Here is a 20,498-nt window from a genome sequence, read left to right on the forward strand (position 1 = left end):
ACAAGACACCTTGGGCCTCCCTGGTGGCTCAGATGGTAAAAAATCCGCCTGCAGTGCAGGAGGCCTGGGTTCGATCCTCGGTCAAGAATCCCCTGGAGGAGGAAATGGCAACCCACTCCAGTATTCTTGCCTGGGGAATTTCATGGACAGAGGAGCCTGGTGGGCTGCAGTCCATGGGGTCACAGAGAGTCAGCCAGAATGGAAGCGACTGAGCACGGAGCACACACCTTCAAAAGGAAGGAGAGCTTAGGCTGACACGGGCGTGTGGATTTGCCTGTTAATCACAAGTGAAGTTAGTGTTCCCCAAAGCCCTCTCTGTGCAACAGCTGTGGGTATTGTGCGTGCCCCGGGGTCTGAGCGACCAGCAGGCGGCTGTTGCGGTCAGGATGGGCGCCTCCGGCAGCCGTGTTCGTGCCTCAGCCTGACGTGGTCGGAGCGGGTGCAGAGCGGCAGGAGGACAGTGGATGCGATAACGGGGTTAGAACACGGGGGACACATCTGCCTAATGAAGTGAACAACAGTCCTGGCCCGAAACCGGTGCGATCGGACGTAGAATCACACTTCCATCCGTGCACAGCCTCGTCCTGGTGGGAGAGCGGCCGCCAGCAGAGAAGCCCAGAGCGAGCTCTGCTCCCTCTTCTTTGAAGTGACGGTTCCACACCCGAGGCACCGGGGCCTTCTGGGTGGGTCTGTCGCAGGTGACGACAGGCTTTTGTGTTCTGTGCAAGGCTGGCTGTGGTGTGTGTGTGCGCACGTGTGTCCCCCTGTAAGATTTTTCTGAGGCAGGCTGCTGTTTCTCTGAATTCAAATAATAGCCTAATTAATTTTAATATTCGCCTGACTGTGCATCTAAGTCAGTTGCAGGATGTGTCACAGGAGGAAAATACTAATAGGAATGTGCCAATTTGCAGCTGAAGTAGGGCCGCCTCTAATAGGAGCTGAAGGGCTTTGTATTAACCCCCAACAATGGAGCGAATCAGCCCGCACGCTGATTACTTAGGCAACCCCCAGACACACTCACAGGCCTATTGAAATTCCAATCACTCCCTCCCACTCTTCCCACCTATATAATTGTCAACTGGCCCTTATCATCATTTATTATGCAAAATTGAATTTTTTTGAAGCGTGGAGAATGAAGTAATTTCGTATGCAAACAGTTAAAACTCTCATGTGTATTCCGATTCCGTACATGTTGATAAATTCACTTATGGTGAGTGACAGTGTGAGATTCTGGGGTCGGGCCGGTCAATCCGTGGAAGACACTGATGAAAATGATAAACTAAATGCCAGAAGTGTCCCCGACGCGTCTTGGGATGAAATGTGCAAAATGTCAGTCTCGCCAACGTCTATTAATAACTAAATATGATTGTGCGTGATGAGCAGAGATTTCCATGGTGATTGAAGGAGGGTGTCTTCTGCTCCTTCCAGCTGTCGCTGTTAGAAATTCCTATTGCTTTTTCACTGATAAATGCATAATGACCTTTAAAGCCCTTTCACCGTTAAAGCCCCTGTTGTTTGCGACTCTGGAGTGAGCTGGGGTCTGTCTTCCCCTCGCGTTTGGGCCGACGTCCTAGCCTTTGTCACGAGTCCCTCTTCCCCTTATTCCCCACCGCACTCTCCTGCCTGGGCTCCAGGGTGGATGGCCCCAGCGGCGTCTCCTCTTGTCCCCTGGGGCCAGCTGCTCTCAGGCGCCTTGGGACACCATGGAAGGGAGGCCCACCCTGGAGTCTCCCGGGGGCAACCTCCAGCCGGCAGCTGCCTGGGCAAGGTGACCACCCGGAGGGCCGGGGCTGGAGAAGCAGGGGTCCTGGGGGAGGGGAGCCGGTGGGAGCTGTCAATCAGAGCGTCTCCGTGGTTACAGGCCAGGCGTTCCGTTATCATCACTCCAGCTTGTGAGCTTTCGGTCTTCAGATACCCTGACGGAGGAGCCTCTAAAAATGTTCCCAGCGTGTGCTGGGGGCGCAAGGTGAAGATGAGTCAGGCGGCACGCCCCGCCCCTCCAGGACAGCACAGGCGGAGCAACAAAGGCGGCAAAACAAGGTGGGGGCCTGGGGGGGCGCCGCCTGAAGCCCTCCCGGAGCGTTGGAGGAGCGGCGCGGGGCTTGGGGGGCGCCGCCGCCTGAAGCCCCTCCCGGAGCGTTGGAGGAGCGGCGCGGGGCGGGGCGGGGGCCGCCTCCTTTTGCTCTGACCTGCACCTGTCCAAACACCGGAGATCTGATGTCATGCGGCTCCGGCCGCAGAGGGAGGAACGGTGTCTTCCCTCCACATTTGTTGCTGACCAGTCGCTCAGTCGTGTCCGACTCTATGACCCCAGGGACTGCAGCACGCCAGGCCTCCTTGTCCTTCACCATCTCCTGGAGCTTGCTCAAATTCATGTCCATTGAGTTGGTGATGCCATCCAACCATCTCATCCTCTGTCGTCCCCTTCTCCTCCTGCTCTCAGTCTTTCCCAGCATCAGGGTCTTTTCCAGTGATGCTCTTTTTCCCTGATGCTCTTTGCATCAGGTGGCCAAAGTGTTGGGGCTTCAGCTTCAGCATCAGCATCAGCAATTCAGACTTTCATGAATATTCAGGGTTGATTTCCTTTAGGATGTACTGGTTGGATCTTAGGATGGTGCTTAACTCTTGAAATGCCTTTCCTAGGGTGCATTCCAGGCCCAAGTTCTGATGACAGAAAGCAGGGAGTAGATCCTTCAAGACTGTGTGAGGCTCGATGCTTGTACAGTGAACACTGTTTAACAAAAAGAGAAAAACTCACAAAGTCAAACAAAGAAATCCATGCAGGCAAAGCGAATGAGCCAGGACACAGCAGGACCGCAGGCTGGTGGATGGACAGGTGCTTCCCTCTGGGGTCCCCCGGGCCCAAGGAGGAGAGGTCAATAAAGCATGCGCTGAAGGCAAGTCCCTGTGGCCAGCTGAGGGTAGGATGCTGTGCCTCCCCCCACTAAGGTATATTAAGTCCTGACCCCATACCTGGAGTTGGGTCTTTGCAGTTAGCATTGAGAGGAGGGCGCCCTGGAGGAGGCGGCCGGCCCAGCACAGGCGTTCACAGTGGAGGGGGAGGCGCAGTCATGCAGGGAAGGCCCTGACGACGGAGACAGGGGCCGGGCTGATGCCCTGTGAGCCTGGGAGACCCGCGGTGCCATAACCACGTGGGCTGAACGGGTGAGAACCTTCCCTCTGGGGCCACAGAGGGAGCCCAGCCCACCCAACCGGCAGCAGACTTCTGGGCTCCAGAGCTGTGTGGGGTTCAGCGTGCCCCAATACGACCCTTCTTACAGCAGTTTCTCAGCTTCTACGAGGAAGAGGGCTGGTATTCTGACATGAACCGAGGTGAATCTGCCCTCAGCCTAGGGAATGCTCCATCTTCCATGAACATGGGATGTCCTTCTATTCTTTCAGAAATTCATTTCTCACAACAACACTTTGCAGTTTTCAGAGCGTACATTTTACATTTCACTTGTTAAGTTTATTCCTAAGCCATTCATTCTTTTTGATATTATCTTGAATGTAACTGGTTCCATAATTTCATGTTTTAGTTTGTTCATTGCAAGAGGATAGAAATATAATTGCTTTTATATACTGACCTGATCATACTATTTTGCTGAACTGGTTTATCAGCTATGACAGTTTTTCAGTGGCTCCCTTAGGGTTTGGCACACTCTGCATCACGTCACCTGTAACCGAGGACAGTTCTGCTTATTCCCTTCCCACTGGGATGTCTGTTATTTCCTGTTCCTGCCTCGCTGCCCAGGGGAGAGCCCCCAGCAGGTTTACAAATGGCTGGATGAGACTGGACATCTGTCTTCACGATCCTACAGGGAAATAAGTCATCAGACTTTCATGGTGAAGTGTGACATTGGCTGTGGGTTTTCCTTCAGATGCCCGTTGTCAGGTTGAGAAATTTCCCTTCTTTTCCTAGCTTGCTGAGTGTTGTTATCATGAAAAGATCATGGGTTTGTCAAAGGCTTCTTTCTGTGTGTGTTGAAACGGTTATGTGCTTTTTTTTTTTATTCGATCAATTTGATATATCCCTTTATTGATCTTCAGATTTAAATGACTTGTGTTCCTGGGATAAATCCCACCTGGTCCTCATGTATAACTCTTCCATGTTGCTGGATTCAGTCTGCGGGGGTTTGTTCAGGGTTTCAGTTCAGTTCAGTTGCTCAGTCGTGTCCGACTCTTTGCGACCCCATGGACTGCAGCACACCAGCTCCCAGAGCTTGCTCAAACTCACGGCCATCGAGTCAGTGATGCCATCCAACCATCTCATCCTCTGTCGTCCTCTTCTCCTCCTGCCTTCAATCCTTCCCAGCATCAGAGTGTTTTCTAATGAGTCGGCTCTTTGCATCAGGTAGCTGAGGTACAAAGTGCTTGAGGATTTTGCTACGGTCGACATGACATTTGCTGGTATCGCTGTTGCTGAATCTCCAGTCCTGGGACCAGGGGCAGGAGATGCACCGGGATGTGCCCTTGAGGCGTGTTAGATGCCACTCAGCTGGCATCTCACTGGCCCCTGGGCCCCTCCTCGCCTCTGCTCTTGGGTTGGCCCTGGGCCCGCAGGGGTGGGTGCTGTCCCCCATGGCGCTCATGTCCACAGATCCCGTTTCTGTCCCGTCAGGGCTGGTCCCACGTGGGTTCCCTTCCAGATGCCACCTCATCACAGTTCAGAGGAGACGGAGCGGCTGCGTAGACACTTGGGCTCAGAGCCTCAGGGGTCCTGATGGCAGAGGAGGAGAAGCTGCAGGTGTGGGGACAAAGCCGCCTGGTCCCCTCGAACTCGGATGGGGGCGGGCAGGCCCGGCTGGTCGCCCCTGACCTCGGATGGGGGCGGGCAGGCCTGGCCTACTGGTCCCAGCCTGACCTTTGCATCCCGTCCGCTGCCCCCTGTGCTTTGCTCACCAGCCGCAGTGGGAGGATGTGGCCACCCAGCGCCATTGTTCCCTGATTTCTTCTCCAGGGCTGGTCCTGCAGAAAGCAGAGAAATGGGGAACATGGGCCGAGCCTTCGGCAGTGGGACAAAGAGCCCGGGAGGCCCTCCGCCTTTGAGAAGAGCGGCCTCCGGGCTGCTCTGGGCGGGGCCTCGGGCCAGCGCGCCTCCCGCCCGCCGGCAGCTCCTCGGGCAGCGTGCTCCCTCAGGCGCCGTCCCCGTCGCACCGCCGGTGCGCGCACGCGCTCGTCCTCGGTCTGCACGGCTGGCCGTTCCCAGGCGGGCTGGGCAGCAGCCTTCCTCGCCCTCCGTGGCTCCGACCTGCCCGCGGGCTGCGTGCCCCCTCGGCGTCGCCGGAGCCGCGCCGTGGGTGTCCACCGCCCACCCTGGGAGTGACGTGGCGGGACGGGACTTTGCTCGCCTTGCTCAGGGCTGCCCACCCTCGGTGCAGACGGCACCTTGCAGGTAAGTGTTCCGATCTGCGCTGAATGAGTGGACGGAGCGAAGTCTGCTAGCGGCCTCCCTCAGCCCCCGCCCTGGAGCCCCCCCACACGGGGATCTCTTTGCAGAGGCCGTGCCCCTCACCCTTAGTGGGTTTTCTTTCAGACAGCTCCCCTCCGGTGGAGCAGAGAATCAGAACCTCAGAGTTCCTGACACGGAAAGGGCTCTGAGGGCCCCCGTCTAACTCTCCCCTTTACTGGGGTGAATCTGAGCCTGAATGCCAGCTGGGGATGGTTCCCAGGACCCTGCATCTCTCCTGCCCAACTGGCGTTCCTGACCCCTCTGTGGAAGCCAGCTGCTTGGGTGGACTAGCTCCTCGGAAAACGTGCTCATATTCGAGGTGGGGTTGCCCAGAACAACGTCCTCTGCAGCTCTTTTTCAAAGAATGGATGAGTGACTTCTCACTGCCTTTCCCCGGGATCATGTAAAACCACGGGTGGGTTTTGTTTGTAACCAAACCTCCAGAATCAAGAGGAAAGTCTGGCTTCCGAGAACGTCCAGGGTGGACTTGGACCTGGGACTCAATCATTGCTGCACTTTGAGCTGAACACGTTATTTCTTGGTCAAATGAATAGATTTATCATTACGATCCCAGTAAACCAGTCTTTGTGAAGTTTTGATCAAAGCATCCTTCAATCCCTTTGGAACAAGGCGGGACAGAAATAATACCTGTGAAGATGATGGATGTCGGCGCTGGGGGAGGGAAGGAGCTCGTGGTTTCCGTGTCCAGCAGACGTGCACTGGCTGCCTGACCTGTGCAAGGCTCTGAGGGTGCCAGGAAGAAAGAGAGCCCTTCCAGGAGGGCTTGTGGGGTGGGCAGCGTAAGGAGAGCCCGGGACAGCGCTGCGGTGAGGGAGGCACGAGTGGTCTGCTGGGGGCTTGTCACAGCCCCTCGGCTGTGATGTCCCCAAACCTGGCCCATCTTTAAGGACCAGCAAGGGTTTCCTGGAGGGACCAGAGAGGCTGCTGCTGTCATGGGTACGGCCCTGGAAGAAGGTGGGACCCTGGGCTGCAGGAGTGCAGCATGACCAGAGCCCAATGTGCACTGGGGCCGAGGGGGAGGTTGTGAAAGGCCTTGGAAGCATCTTATCCCGGGACGGAGAGCTGCTGACGTCTGGAGTGACGCCATCAGATTTGCCGTCGGAAGGACGGAGCCCTGGAGGTGGGAGTGGGTTAGGAGCCAGCCCAGGGGGAGACAGTGGCGGGGTGGGGGTGGGCAGGGGTCTTGCAGACATGGGAAAAGCAGCGAGAGGGTGGCCCCCGGGGACGGTGCAGATGGAGGGAAGGGTCTGGAGGAATGGGGGAGGAGGGACAGAGAAGAAACTCCAGGAAGACCTTCCCTGGGCTTGGGGGTGCTTTGGAGGCACGTGGGGTGGAGGCTTGGGGGAGGTGCTCAGTTTTGCCACGCAGATCCGGGGTGTGGTTTCCGGAGGAGAAGCCATGTGTAGCTGCAGGTGGGGGGTGGACAGACTTAGACCTTGTGTGTGCAGGGTCGGCAGCTCACGAGGACTCCTTCCTGGGAAACACGGTCGATTTGGAAACGGGGCCGCGGGGAACGCCTGCCGCCATTCTCAGAACCTCCATCCGCGTCCCAGCACCCCGCCCGTGGGTACCCCCGTTCAGCCGCACGGGCTCCTGCAGTGTTTTATTCGTCCTGGTGATGCGATCAGCAGGTGTTAGGTGTCTTTCCCAGAGTGGGATCCGTCCACCTCCCACCAGCCCCTCTGCTGTCAAAGGACCGTGCTCAACAAGACTCCTCACGAGAAAGAGGAAGGTGGGTCTCCCTACCCGACTCCCAGGAGCTTTCCCGAGACGGGACCACCCTTCCGGGAGCCAGGGTGAACGAACACTCTGCTGTGCGTCTGGGAGCAGCATTTGTGGGTGAAGTAATTTAATCGGTGCTGGCCAGGACAATACTGCGGCGGAGGGGCTGACTCAGTAGCCATCAAGGGTTCCCAGATGGGGTGGGATGTGCAGCAGCCTTGGGGCATCAGTGGGTCAGAAGGAAGACAGCGAGCGGGGGCTCGCCCTGCCTGGGTGGGGGGCTCTGGCTCTAGGGAGGGACACGCCAGCCTTTCTGCCGTGGACACCCGTGTCGCCCCCGTGGACACCCGTGTCGCCTCTTCTTTGCAGGATGGCTCAGCCCATTGAGGCCTGTTTGCTGTGTCGGTGGTCTCTGGTTAGACCCCTTAACAGCTCCCGATACCTCCAGGAGAGTTTCTAAGCTGTTGGCCCGATGCGAACCCCGCGTGAGGGTTCAAGCTCCCATCCGAGCCTGTCGCCTGTGGAGCTGGCGCCCTGCCCTGCCCTGTGGGTCTGCGCATGTTCCGGGGGTCCCCGCCGTTGGCACAGCAGCACAGGTCTCTCTGCCCAGGGAACACCCCTGCGGCTGGACCCCTGCGCCTCTGGTAATTTCCTGCCAACCCCCTGCCTTAGTTTTTAGGACACCTTTGGCCTCTGCTGTCACCTGCTGAAGGGCAGGTGCTGTGCGTTCCACTACTCCCAGGACAACGCGCTGCTCCGAGAAGGTTCTCGCCTACCGTGAGTTGAAGAGAAAACACCCTTTAGTTGCTTGGACGCTTTTCTCTGCTAGAATGAGATGTGTCTTAAGGGGAACCGGCCTGAGGGCGGGCTTGCTTCTACAGATGGTCTCACGGGGAGGAACACGGACAGTCACCAGCAGCAGGGCTGCTGGCGTGTCCTCAGTGGGCTGTGGTCAGTGGAGTGTGGCCAGTGGGCGTGCCTCCTGTGGCTCCCAGAGGGGAGGAAAATGGAGTGAGACCCCCAGACGGAGGCAGACGGGCCGAGCTCGAGGGCGACGCATGAGGGGCCAGTGCGCCCTTTCCTTCGGTTTAGGGAGGTGTGGGTATCTGAGGGGCTGTGGGAGGAGAGGAGGATGGAAGGAGAAGGACCCGGTCTGGGAAGGCAGGCCCGCACCACCTGGGAGACACAGGGTGCGCTCAGGACACAGGCTGGGTTGGGTGCCCCCTCCTGGCGCTGGGGAGGGAGCCCAGGGGGGTGAGCCCCGTGGGGCGGGGGCGGGGGCGGGAGTGGGGCTGGAACTCCCGGCTGAAGGCTTATTAGCAGCATCAATCACCGAGGTGTCATTTCCAAGCGCCCTCTCCTCACCTAATTTGCTAAACCTAATTCTTGATCACACCCAGAAGCTGGGTGAGAGATGCGAGGGCTAATGAGTGCTGGCTGGAGGCTCCCGCAGGGCGGGGGTGGGGCTGGGGAGGGAGTCCTCCAGCTGGGAGAGCTCCCCTCACCGTCTGCACCCCTCAGTCCAGCCTGAGCGAGCCACGGGGTTCCTGCCTCTCCAGAGACCCAGCTTCCAGGCTCCTGCTTGGAAAGCACCTTTGCAGCTCGAAACGGTCCCCGCTCACGATTAATCCCACCAAGGCTCTCTTTACACTCTTGCAGAAATCCAGGGGTGTCCAGCAGGGGGTGGGGGGTGGCTGGAGTGGAGAAGGGGGTAGCCCTCATCAGGTATCGACTCACAACCTTGATGTGTGAGCGGTCAGTGCCCATGTGACCCTGAGACATCCTGTGAGATGGGACAGACCACTGAGATGAGACAGAGCGGTGAGACGGGGAAAGACCAGTGAGACCGGACAGTGAGACGGGACAGAGCGGTGAGACGGGGACAGAGCGGTGAGACCGGACAGAGCAGTGAGATGGGACAGAGCGATGAGACGGGACAGACCGGTGAGACGGGGACACACCAGTGAGACTGGACAGAGCAGCGAGACAGGGACAAAGCAGCAACCTCTGAACCCCATCCCTTTTGTGGGAGTCAGAGCCAGGGAATGCACAGTTCATCCTTGCAGCCACACCCACCCCGGCTCGGCCCCCGGCCCTGCCCTGACCAACACCCAAGCAAAACTGTAGCAGGAACGCAAAACAACCCGCCCAGAGTATGGGCAATCGCGGGGGTCCTGGACTCAGCTGGAAGGGACCCCAAGAGTCCACGGGCGCCCTCACAGCGGTGAGGCTTTGCAGGATGGAGTCCATGCTGGCCTTGGTGCGCCTGGAAACGGAGGCGCAGTTCATGGTGCTGGGGTTCCTAGTTTTCTTTTCAGCAGAGGAGCAGTTGTGGTCAGGCTGCCGGTCAGACTTCCGTGTCCCGGGACAGCAGAAGACTCAGGCCCTCGGAAGTTTGATTCTGCACAAGAGCAGACCCGGCCCCGTGAGGACAGGAGCAGGTGTGAACTTCCCTGAAGGCAGGGCCCCGGGCCCAGTGCCCTGAGCTGGGCCGGGGCCGTGGCCTGCCCAGGTGGGTCTGTGCAGCCTCATCTCCGGCTCTGTCTGCAAGGCCTGGGAGACTGAGTGAGCTGGGTAAGACCGCTTCTGCCGTGCCAGCACACGTGCGTGGGGCCAGCTGTGAGCGCAGCTGGTGCAGACGTGCTGGGGTGGCCGGCAAGCCACCAGGTCTCTGCCCTCCTCGGTGCCCAGGCCCCTCCGGCATCAGGGCACCCAAGGGTGGCCGGCTCAGGCTCTGGCGTGGGCGCGGCTGGGCCCGGCTGGGGGGCTGTGCTTGGCCGCCTCCATGACGGGGCAAGTGTCCGCCTGCCTGTCTGAGCCCCTACCTGGCGTGTCCCGGGAGAAGTGCAGGTCCCGCTGCGTGGCAGGCCCCATGTGTGCGGACTAGGGCGGCCCCCCTGGAGTCTGGTGGATGGCCTGGCCTCTCCCGAGCACGGCCGGCCCTGGGGCCATTGGGGGACCGTGGACGGGGAAGCCGCAGGGTCGGGTGTCCCCCGCCGGCCCGCCCACGTGGCTGCTCTCACTGCAGGGTCGGCAGCTGACTCTTCTCTGTGGCCGCGTCATCGACGGGCCAGCCCTCTGGGAGCTTCTGCTCTGGGAAAGGGGCCCCAGGACAAGTGGGAAGTCGTCACACGTAGTCCCCTCGTACGGGTTCTAATGTGTTTCTAGAAACTTTCTCCCTCTCTGCCCAGATGCTGCCTGTATTTTAACTCAGGAGTCAGGCCGTCCCTTTGGGCCCTGTGAACTTGTGTGCGTGTGATGTGTGTGTGCACAGGCATCATGGTGTGTGTGTGGGTGTGCCTGTGTGTGCTCACTGCTCAGTTGCTCAGTCGTGTCCGACTCTTTGCGACCCCATGGACTGTAGCCCCCCAGGCTCCTCTGTCCTGGGATTCTCCAGGCAGGAATACTGGAGTGGGTTGCCGTGCCCTCCTCCAGGGGATCTTCCTGACCCAGGGATCGCACCCATGTCTCCTGCATTACAGGCAGATTCTTTACCTCTCAGTCACCAGGGAAGCCCTAAATCAACTATACAACTTAGAAAACCACAATAATAATAGTGAGCTATTTTCCTGCAGTCTGTGGGTGAGCTGTTTACCCCAGGCAGGCGGGGAAGCCTTGCCTCTCTCGTGGTGTCTGGCGCTTCGGCTGGAGGATGCTGAGATGCCTTCCCCACACGTCTGTCCGGCAGTGATGGCTGCGAGCCGGGGCCCAGCGGGGCGATTGGCAGGTCACGCGCGCACGGGCTCCCGCGGCCTGCACACAGCGGCCGGGTCTGCGTGTGAGCACGTGAAGCGGTGGAAGACCCCGGGCTCTGATGACCCCGCCTCAGAGGTCGTGCAGTGTGACCCCTGCTGCTTCCTCTTGGTGAGGGACCTGCTGGTCCAGACGAGACTCCGGAGGGCATATTCCCGTGCCATTGTTTCCCTAGCAGCTCAGGGCCGACCTCAGACTGCAAACTGTCCTCCAGTGACGGCTCCACCCAGTTCAGGCTCATCCTCGGGGGCGTGGCCTCCGCCCCAGCTCAGGTTCATCCTCGGGGGCGTGGCCTCCGCCCAGTTCAGGCTCATCCTCGGGGGCGTGGCCTCCACCCAGTTCAGGCTCATCCTCGGGGGCGTGGCCTCCGCCCCAGCTCAGGTTCATCCTCGGGGGCGTGGCCTCCGCCCAGTTCAGGCTCATCCTCGGGGGCGTGGCCTCCACCCCAGCTCAGGTTCTTCCTCGGGGAGGGGGCTCAGCCCCAGTTCGGGTTCATTCTCGGGGTTGGGGGCTCCGCCTTCGTTTAGGTGCTTATTCTTGGAGCCCTGGGCTTGCTTCTGCAGGGCTGGCGGGGGTTGGGGCAGAGGTTGAAGGCCCCCCGTTCGGGTTCCTCCCGCGCTGCTCAGACGCTGTGGTTGCCCTGGATGCTGGGGCCTGCCCTTCCGTAGCGTTGGCTGCCCTGCGGCCCCAGCTCCAGGCCACCCCGAGGGTACAGCAGGTGCTCCCCCGTGCTGCGCTCCTGTTCGGGGCTGGCCCCTCCAGGGTTCTGCCTGCTGCGCTTCACTCTCCCTGCTGTGGAGTAGATTTCATCGCCCCCAGCGTTTGCAGTCATGTCTACAGAAGCGTCCACGTGGTGGGGACTCACATGGCCTCAAGAGAAGCAGAGTCCAGCGTCTTCATGTGAAGACGGGGCCCCTGGAGCCCTGGATCCCACCCCAGGTCCCCTCGCAGCCACGGCTCCCTGCTGTCCTGAGTCCTGAGGCCTGGTCACACATGGGGCCGCCCAGCTCGGGGGCGCGTCGACGCAACCGTGCCAGGGATTGTGCAGTGCACGACACGCACCGCCATCTGGGCGGTCCTGCCCTGTGCTGTTGGCCTCCCGAAGCTCCCTCTTGTCCCCTTTCCCCCTGAGGCTGACACCGACTTCTGGCCTGTTGGGGATCTCATCCGTCCCCACTTCCGGGCTGGGGCCTTTCACGCGGCTTTAACCCCCCCCACCCCGTCCTTACTCCTCTAGATGTGCTCGGTATCTGGCCACCCAGGGGCAGGAGCATGTGTCCCGAGCCAGGCGGCCTCCACACCTGCCCCACCAGCTGGCCGTGTACCTCGGGCAGGCCCCCCTGTTTGGGGGGCTGACCTGCCCTGGGGGCAGGTCATGTAGGGCCCCCCCGCACAGCAGCGCCCCGCTGCCTGTGCCCGGCGTCCACGGCTCCTGTTCCCGCCTGTCCTCCTCCCCTGGGTGCCCCCGGCCGTCACCCTCCCAGGAGCAAGCCTCCGTGCATCCAGGGCCTGCGGCTGCCCTGGCCCAACCGAGAGGAGGATAGGAGCTGGGGGCCCTGCCCGGGGTCCCGGGCCGCTTGCTGTCCATGCCCTTGAGGGGCCTGGGGTCAGGGACGGAGCTGGACCTCCTGCTGCTGTCTCAGGGCCCAGCCTGGACACACAGAGGCCCTTCCCACGTGTCCCCGAGAGCTGGTGGCACACACATGAAGCCTAGTATAACCTGTGCACGATCAGGACAGGCGTTTTCTTTTGATAAAGTGGAATACCTACTGCACAGCCCGCGGGGACCAAGTCCAAAATGTCTGCTGAGCAGGGTGTAATTTTAGCCAACAATTCTAAACCACTTAAGAAAGGCAACTTGTTCCTAAGCCAAGAGGACACCCTCCCTTTCAGATAAAAAGAGAGATTGCCCTGGACTGATGGTTCCAGAGCCAACTGCCTCCTGGCCGGAGGTTCACCAGTGGCGTCCCCACGCGTCCCCACGCCAGGCGGGGCACTGAGGCCCAGGAGGGCGGCCACTGCCCTTCACCATCCGTCCCACCAATGCTTCAGGTTGCTGCCCGCAGGGCCCTGGGGCACACGGGCCACTGGGAGTTCTGGGGAGAAAACCAGAAGTGTGTGTGTGTGTGTGTGTGTTCGTGGTGTGCGTGTGTGAGACAGAGACACACAGAGAGGCCCTGGTCTGTCCCCCCTGGGGCTCTGGCGGGTGGCAGAGGCATCATGGGCACCCCAGCACAGCAGTCACCTGACTGCGACCCCACGAGAGGCCCCGTGATACGTGTAGTTGAGTCTGCTCAGCACCAGAATCGTGGGAAATAATCGAGTGCAGTCATCTGAAGCCAGGGAGCCTGGGATGCTTGTTAAGCAGTGATAGCTGATGGATGCAGAGGTGCTGGTGGGAAGAAGCTCACGGGCAGGTCTGGGAGGTGGGGCTTGGCCCGCGGCCCGGAGCTTGGCCACTCCACCTTCCTCTGCTCACAGTCCCTCCCAGGCCTCCCGGCCCAGCTGGGGAGCCCTCTTGCTTCTCTGTCTGGACCCCAGACTCCAGGCCCACCCGCAGGGCCCCTCTCCCTCCTGGAGAGGCCAGGGCAAGCCTCAGGGTAGGGGCTGCAGACCCGAGGGTCTTCACACACACGGGCCCTCCCTCCCATCCCCGTCATGCCCACACTCTCCGTGGCCGGCTCCAGGCCCAGGGCCCTGCTGCAGGCTGCGCATGCTGCGTTGTAGCCACAGGTGTGGTGTGTGTGTGTCTCGGCGCCCGGCCGAGTGTGCCCAGGACCTGCTGGGACCTGGGTCATCCTGGGGCTGGGAGGGACCAAGGGAGGAGGGCTGGGTGGAGCTGGTCGCTGTCTCGGTCCAGCAAGGCTCTGACCACAGGTGCACGGACACGGCCTCATGGCCAAATGGCTTCTGACCAAACGCTAAAATGAAAGCCAGTCCACTCTGAGGCAGAAGCCGGACGCCTCCCGAACAGGAGGTGCTTCGGACCAGTAACTGCACAGTCACAATTTTATTATTAGAAAGCAAACAGTCAGCATTAAAGTTTAAGGAGTTTGTGTAGCAAAACATGGACTTCTCAGCACGCCAGTGGCTGGCCCCCGTCCCGCGTTGCGTGTGATGAGTGGAAGCCTCTGACCTGGTCGGTGGGACACAGGACCCGTTGGGTCCCTCACACGCTCTTCTTGTCCTCACACACGCTCTGTTTTTCACACTTGAACCAAAGTCGACGTGTCCATGGATGGACTTCTTCCTATTTGTGAAATAAGTGGATGTCCATGTGGACTTTTTCCTATTTGTGAAACTGCAAAGTTAACATTCTGCCTTTCGTTCATTCTCCAAAGCTGAAAAGTATTCTCAAGTTGGAATTGTTCTTGACTTTCTAAATGTCGGCAAATCACTGAAGATTCTTGAGCATCATTTGGTTGCGTTTTATGCTTGCACACAGAGCAGTTTTATACAGATTGTAAACAGGACACAACGTGGTCTCAGGTTTTATGCCTCAGGCTGCCAATCACACTCGTGTGCGTATTTTTGACCCCCGAATTGTGACACCTCCGTGAAGTTCCCCCACCTCTCTGACCGTCCGCAGCGGCCGCAGCGCTGGCCCATGCTGGCGGGTGGGCCCGAGTCCCCACCGGCTCCTCCCCCGTGGTGGCTGAGTTGTGACCTCATCTCCCTGGGCGGGACGGGTGTGCGGACCCAGAGGCCGGGGCAGTCGGCAGAAAGGCTTGTGGACTCAGCCTTTACTTCAGATCAAAGAATACGTCTCTGATTTCATATTTTTGGTAAAACTGAATTTGAAGCTACTTCTGTCTCCTGCTAAAAATATGCTGTTGCTGAAATTGAAGTTTAGTAAGCTGTGCAGAAGGATGCAGTCGTTTCTGGCTTTGGCCGAACACTCGCTAGGCAGGTAAAGCTTCTCTTACCGCCAAACCTGATTTCCATTTGGTTGGCTTCTAAGTCTTTCAGAGCCCCTGATCATGGCTTCCCCATGTTTATGGGAGCCTGGAAACCTTACAATGGCCACCTGATGTGAAAAACTGACTCATTGGAAAAGACCCTGATGCTGGGAAAGATTGAAGGCCAGAGGAGAAGGGGATGACGGAGGATGTGATGGTTGGATGGCATCACTGACTCGATGGACATGGGTTTGGGTGAACTCCGGGAGTTAGTGATGGACAGGGAGGCCAGGCGTGCTGCAGTCCATTGGGTCGCAAAGAGTCGGACATGACTGCATGACCAAACTGAACTGAATTTAAAAAGACCTTCATCTGGATGACATTTACCCTCCACTTCTCAGCCCCTTCTGGTTTGGAGACAGGACCGGGATGCAGGGTCGACTCTGGGCAAAGAAGCAGACTTGGCGTGGGGTGGGCAGACCAGGTGGTCTCTGGACAGAACCTCTCTGGGTGATGGGCGTTGCCTCTAAGTGTTATTTCTGTCTTTTATCTTGTTCCACAATAGAACCGGGAGTGGTTTGCAAAGATGGCCGCATGGAGGGGGTGACGGGGGCAGAGTGCAACCCAGGGGCGTGCCCCGTCTCTCTCGCTCTCTGCCCCGTGTTCCCGCCGAGCCTGAGGTCGGATGTCTCTCTGGACGTGGATGTTGATGCTCCTGTGATGCTTGTTACAAACCCAGATGCCCAGCTTCTCTCAGTGAGCTGGGCCCTGGACTGCCCTCGGCTTCCCCTTGGCCCTCATGGCTAGATGGGACCCCGTGTCCTGAGCCTGGGCAGCTGGTGGGACTTGGTGCCACCAGCTCTTGGCCGCCTTCCTGTGCCCGTCCAGCTGCAGCTCAGCCTTGTGTGCGGCAGGCCAGGTGCCCCGGCTTTCCACCACCTGAATGCAGTTGGGTATGTTGTGCACAAGGGCCCTCGGCTGAGGGACAGACGGGGGCTGGAACCCAGCCCTGGCCTGTGGGCCAAAGCAGCACACGTGGCTGCAGGGCCAGCAGCTGCTCCGGTGCCCACGAGCCTCCAGGCCTCAGTGACACCTCCTCTGGTGCTAAGCAGCTTGACTGACCACTACAGCCAGTCAGCCCCGGCTGGGGTCCACAGGGGCCAGTCCCACCTGCTCTGTGACTCATCCCCAGCTCTGCGCCCCGACTTTCTCTGGCGCCTCCCCCGCCCTCCCCAATGCTGCCCCAGGGCCCTTCCACCCACCTCTCCTGCTGCTTCTCCACCTCCTCACGCTGTCGCACGGGCATACACACGAGTACACGCACACACTCGAGCACACACGCACACACGCACATGTATATGAGCACACACATACAAGTGCACACATGTGCACACATAAGCAGTCACACAATGCACACAGACACAAGCACACACACAAGCACACACATGCACATACACACGTGTGCACACACTCAAGTACACACATTCCCCCTCCCCCACCTGCCAACACTGTCTGTCTGTGCCCCTCTGTCCCCAGAAGAAGGTCTTCTGTGAGGTCAGCCTCTTAACGGGGGTCTTGTAGCCCCTCCAGCAGCCCTTGTTGGGGTGTCCCCACACCTGCAGAGCCAGCCCTCAGTCCTGGGCCTTCCAGATGCCGAGCCCCCCAAGCCTGGGGGGGGCCAGGATCCTTGACCTTCCACTGGGTCCCATTTGCTATGAGACTGTGGGAATTCTCTGTAAATCTTGACTTTAGGATTTTGGAGTTGACTAAAACAGCCTCGTTTCTCAGTATTCTGAAACTTTTCATTGTTTCTTAGTGAGAATGTGTTCTGATAATAAATACACATTTGAACTCACAAAACACAATTATCAAATGCGATTAAACAAGGCATTGGCTGCCGATGTGGTGAGAAGGGAGGGGACCCCACCCCCGCCACCCGCCCTCCTGGCTGCGGCCCCCACTCGGGGCCTGGCACACAGTGGGCATGGTGGGGGCACTGTCTGCCTGCAGGAGGTGGGGGGGCCTGGGGAGCCCCTGGAAAGGCCCCTGGGGACCCTGCTCAGGGGTGGCCTGTTCCTCCTCTGCAGGGACTGACCAGTCTGACTGCTCATGGATTGATTTTTCTAATTTCCATGAAAAGGGAAAGAAAATAAGAGTGTGTGAGGCCCTCAGAGGACCAGAAGGAAGCAGTCTGGCTGCATATAAGCAGAAGGGGGGCTTCGCCAGGTGGCTGCGTGGCAGGGAGGGCCCAGTGGCCCCAGAGGAAGCAGCTGGGGCTGATCCCAAGCTCTTGTGGCCGAGGCGGGTGAGGGCTGGCCTGCCCGGGCTGGGCCCCCGCCCATGCTGGGGGCGGTGACCATGTCCCTCTTCTTCTAAACCTGGGGACAAACCGAGGTCTCAGGGCTCAGGGCGGAGGCTGGGTGTGAGGACACCAGAGGCTGTGGCCTCGCGAGGGTGCTTCCTCTCCCAGGATAGTTTACAGGAGTGAAGAGAAAGAGCCCCAAGCATCCTGCCACCAGGCACATGACAAAGTCGGTCTGACGGACTCGGGGCCTGATGAAACAGCGTCTGTGGACGGGAGAAGCTATTTTCAATGACTTGATAAATTATCACTATATTGTAACTATGATTGGGTCAGGAAATGGAGCAGAGACGGGAGGAAATGTTCAAGAAAGATGGGTTTGAATTAGACACTGAGCCAGTCCAACCACCGAGACGTGTGTGTAAGCTGCTCTTTCAAAGCAGATGCCCCAGGAGGGAGGAGAGAGACAGACGGACAGGCAGAGGACAGACAAGCAGAGAGAGACGGGCAGAGGGCTGGACCTGAGGCTGCCCCCGGCCAGGGCAAGCAGGGGAGGGCGAGCCCAGGGCGGCGTGGAGGTGCCTCTCGCTTCCTTTCCTCCGAGAACCGGCCCCCTCGCGGGCGGCCTCTCCGGGGACTCGGCTTCCCTCAGAGGCGGAAGCAAACCCACCGGCCCGCGGCGCCTCGACGTGCGCGGGACGGACTCTGGAAGCCCGGGTTCCGGACAAGAGGGGGCGGTGCCCACGGGGGTCCCCACGCGTCCCCACGCCCGCCCCGGACCGGGTCTCCACCGCGCCCGGCTCGGCCCGGGCCGGCGGTCACGGCCCGGCGGAGGCGCACAGTCCCGGCTCCCGGGAGCGCCGTCCGAGCCGACCGCGGCAGCCACCAGCGCCGCTCAGCCACGGAGACGGCGGACGGGCGCCACGTGGCTCGGCTAAGAAACGGAGCGGCCTGGACGGCGAAGACCGGTCTCTAAACAAATACCCCGAACAAAATGAAAGCCAGCCATTGTTTAGGAACAAAGGTGTAATCAAATTCTAATTTTCTATTCCAATAGACATCTTTGAATTGATGCCTGTTCTGCTAATTATGACGGTTTTTTATTAGCGTTCTACTTGATTAATAAACACACAACACAGACACAGACTACTGCGGTCAGTCCCTCCGGGATGACGGTGGGCTTTCCTGCTCGAATTGAAGGCAGGAGTGAGAGAGCAGGAAACGGCTGGGAGCAGAGGTAAGCAGACCTGAAAGCACGGGCGTCAATTTTGTAAGAAAAAACTAAAGCTTCCTGAATGTGCCCTCTCCACCTGCACCACCCAATAAATCAGACCAACAGCATCGACTGGAGGTGGCTCGTCCTGGCCGGGGAGGCCCAGGTGGGCCAGGGTGGGGCAGAGGTCTGTGGGGAGTGTTTTCACCCACGACCCTGCAGAGGAGACGCTGCTCCCAGCCACAGATACAGAGCAGCATGGGCACAGGGTGGAGCTGGGTGACCCAGCTGCAGGATCTCAGCGGTGCCAGGCCAAGGTGGCGAACGGACTTGGTGTGGGCAGAGAGGGGGGTGCTGACCCCTGTGACCTGGGTGTCTCAGGGGAGGATGGGGAATTTTCTACAAGCACCAACCCCTGAGGGCAGGCTGGGGTGCCTGAAGACACTGCGGTTAGTTTTTCGGGGGGCGGGGCTGGAGAGTGACACTGGGGGAAGGGCAGACTCTTAGGCTGTGGGCTGCTCCAGGGACCCCACGTCCTCACGCCAGGGCTTAGGACTCCCAGGGGAGGCGGGCGTTTTTAACAACGCTGGATCTGCCAGCTGGTATGAGGCTGTCTCTCCCCACCCCACGCATCTTCCTGGAATTCCAGCGAGCCCACCACCCCCCCCCCCCCGATACAGACGCTGGGTCGCCGTCTGGAGGAGCGCTGGGCATGCCGTGGGTGGCCCAGTTTACAGCACTCAGTAGGTGGGCCCTTCGCTTTCTCTTTGCCAGATCACCGTCATCTCAGGCAGTGACGGTTCAGCCCCGAGGTGTCGCGGAGGTGAGCGGTGAGACGCCCGCCCCGGCACGCTCCGTGCCCAGGGAGACGTGGGGGCACTGGTGAGTGTCAGGACGAATTCAGAGCCTGTCTTCCCAAGTGTGCTGTGAGAGCTGCCGAGCCCGTGAAGGGAGGTGCCTCACCCCCCAGATCCCTCCTCACGGGCCCCTGGGGAGGACTGGGGACCAAGGCTCTGTGGCCCCCCAGGTGCCCATGTTTCCTGGTGGATCTTGAAGACCAGGGACTGAACCTCCCACCGCATGGCCCACCTCCAGCAGGGTGTACACGTGGTGCACACTAATTGCTGGGTATCGTCGGGGGAGAACGCCCTCCTTGTGGTTGGGAGACTCATAGCCTGGGTCCCTGGCGCCAACAGACAAGGAAGGCTCAGTTCAGTTCAGTTCAGTCGCTCAGTCATGTCCAACTCTTTGCGACCCTGTGGACTGCAGCACGCCAGGCCTCCCTGTCCATCACCAACTCCTGAAGCTTACTCAAACTCATGTCCATCAAGTCGGTGATGCCATCCAACCACCTCATCCTCTTTTGTCCCCTTCTCCTCCCACCTTCAGTCTTTCCCAGCATCAGGGGCTTTTCAAATGAGTCACTTCACATCAGGTGGCCAAAGTATTGGAGTTTCAGCTTCAGCATCAGTCCTTCCACTGAATATTCAGGACTGATTTCCTTCAGGATGGACTGGTTGGACCTCCTTGCAGTCCAAGGGACTCTCAAGGGTCTTCTCCACCTTGATAATAAAACTTACACCAGGCCTGCTGCCGGCTCTGAGCTGGAGCCGGGCGTGGGCAGGGTGCAGAGGGCCCGGCTCTCCCGGCTGAGACTGGACGGAATGTGGACCCCGGCCACAGCCTCGGCATCCGCCCTGGAGGAGCCCGCCACTCCTGCGAGCCTCGGCACCCTCTTCCGTCCCTGGTTCAGGGCGTGCGTCCTGCCCGCTGCGCATGCTCACTGCGTGTCTCCACCCCATCCTCCACATCCTCCACGGAAGCTTGGGCTTCCGCTGCTGCCTCCCTTCTGTCTCATCTGGCCTGCCTGTAAAATGAGCGCCGGCCTTCTCTGCTTTCTGAATAACTGCTCCCCTTGGGTTTCCTTCCAGAGGCTTGGTTGGGCTCTTTTCGTCTCTCCTTCCAGTCTTATAAGCTATACTTTACGTCCACACGGGTGAGTAGGGCATGCACTGAAGGACCGCACACACACAGCATGAAACGGTGACGACCGTAATCACGGTAACACCCATCATTTCAAACAGACACAAAATTAGAGGAATGGAATTTTTTCCTTGTGATGAGAACTCTTAGGAT

At 59.4% G+C, this 20,498-nt stretch overlaps 1 protein-coding gene across 1 annotated transcript; it reads left to right on the plus strand.

Annotated features, from left to right (window-relative positions):
* The first annotated feature begins 1,089 nt into the window (after positions 1–1,089).
* Positions 1,090–6,582, plus strand: LOC112586416 (caskin-2-like). Its single transcript, XM_025290756.3, has 3 exons — positions 1,090–2,040; positions 4,961–5,395; positions 5,537–6,582. Exons 1-3 carry the CDS (start codon positions 1,640–1,642, stop codon positions 5,613–5,615), a joined length of 915 nt encoding a protein of 304 aa, XP_025146541.3. The 5' UTR covers positions 1,090–1,639; the 3' UTR covers positions 5,616–6,582.
* The last annotated feature ends 13,916 nt before the right edge of the window (positions 6,583–20,498 follow it).

Source organism: Bubalus bubalis, chromosome 8 (assembly GCF_019923935.1).
Source record: "Bubalus bubalis isolate 160015118507 breed Murrah chromosome 8, NDDB_SH_1, whole genome shotgun sequence".
NCBI classification, from domain to species: domain Eukaryota; kingdom Metazoa; phylum Chordata; class Mammalia; order Artiodactyla; family Bovidae; genus Bubalus; species Bubalus bubalis.

Excerpts from the sequence above, each read along its gene's own strand:
- LOC112586416 (XM_025290756.3), top strand. The coding sequence starts at position 1,640 with ATGGCCCCAGCGGCGTCTCCTCTTGTCCCCTGGGGCCAGCTGCTCTCA. Across the intron at positions 2,041-4,960 it reads AACAAAGGCGGCAAAACAAG|GGCTGGTCCTGCAGAAAGCA; the intron begins GTGGGGGCCTGG and ends TTTCTTCTCCAG. Across the intron at positions 5,396-5,536 it reads GTGCAGACGGCACCTTGCAG|ACAGCTCCCCTCCGGTGGAG; the intron begins GTAAGTGTTCCG and ends GTTTTCTTTCAG.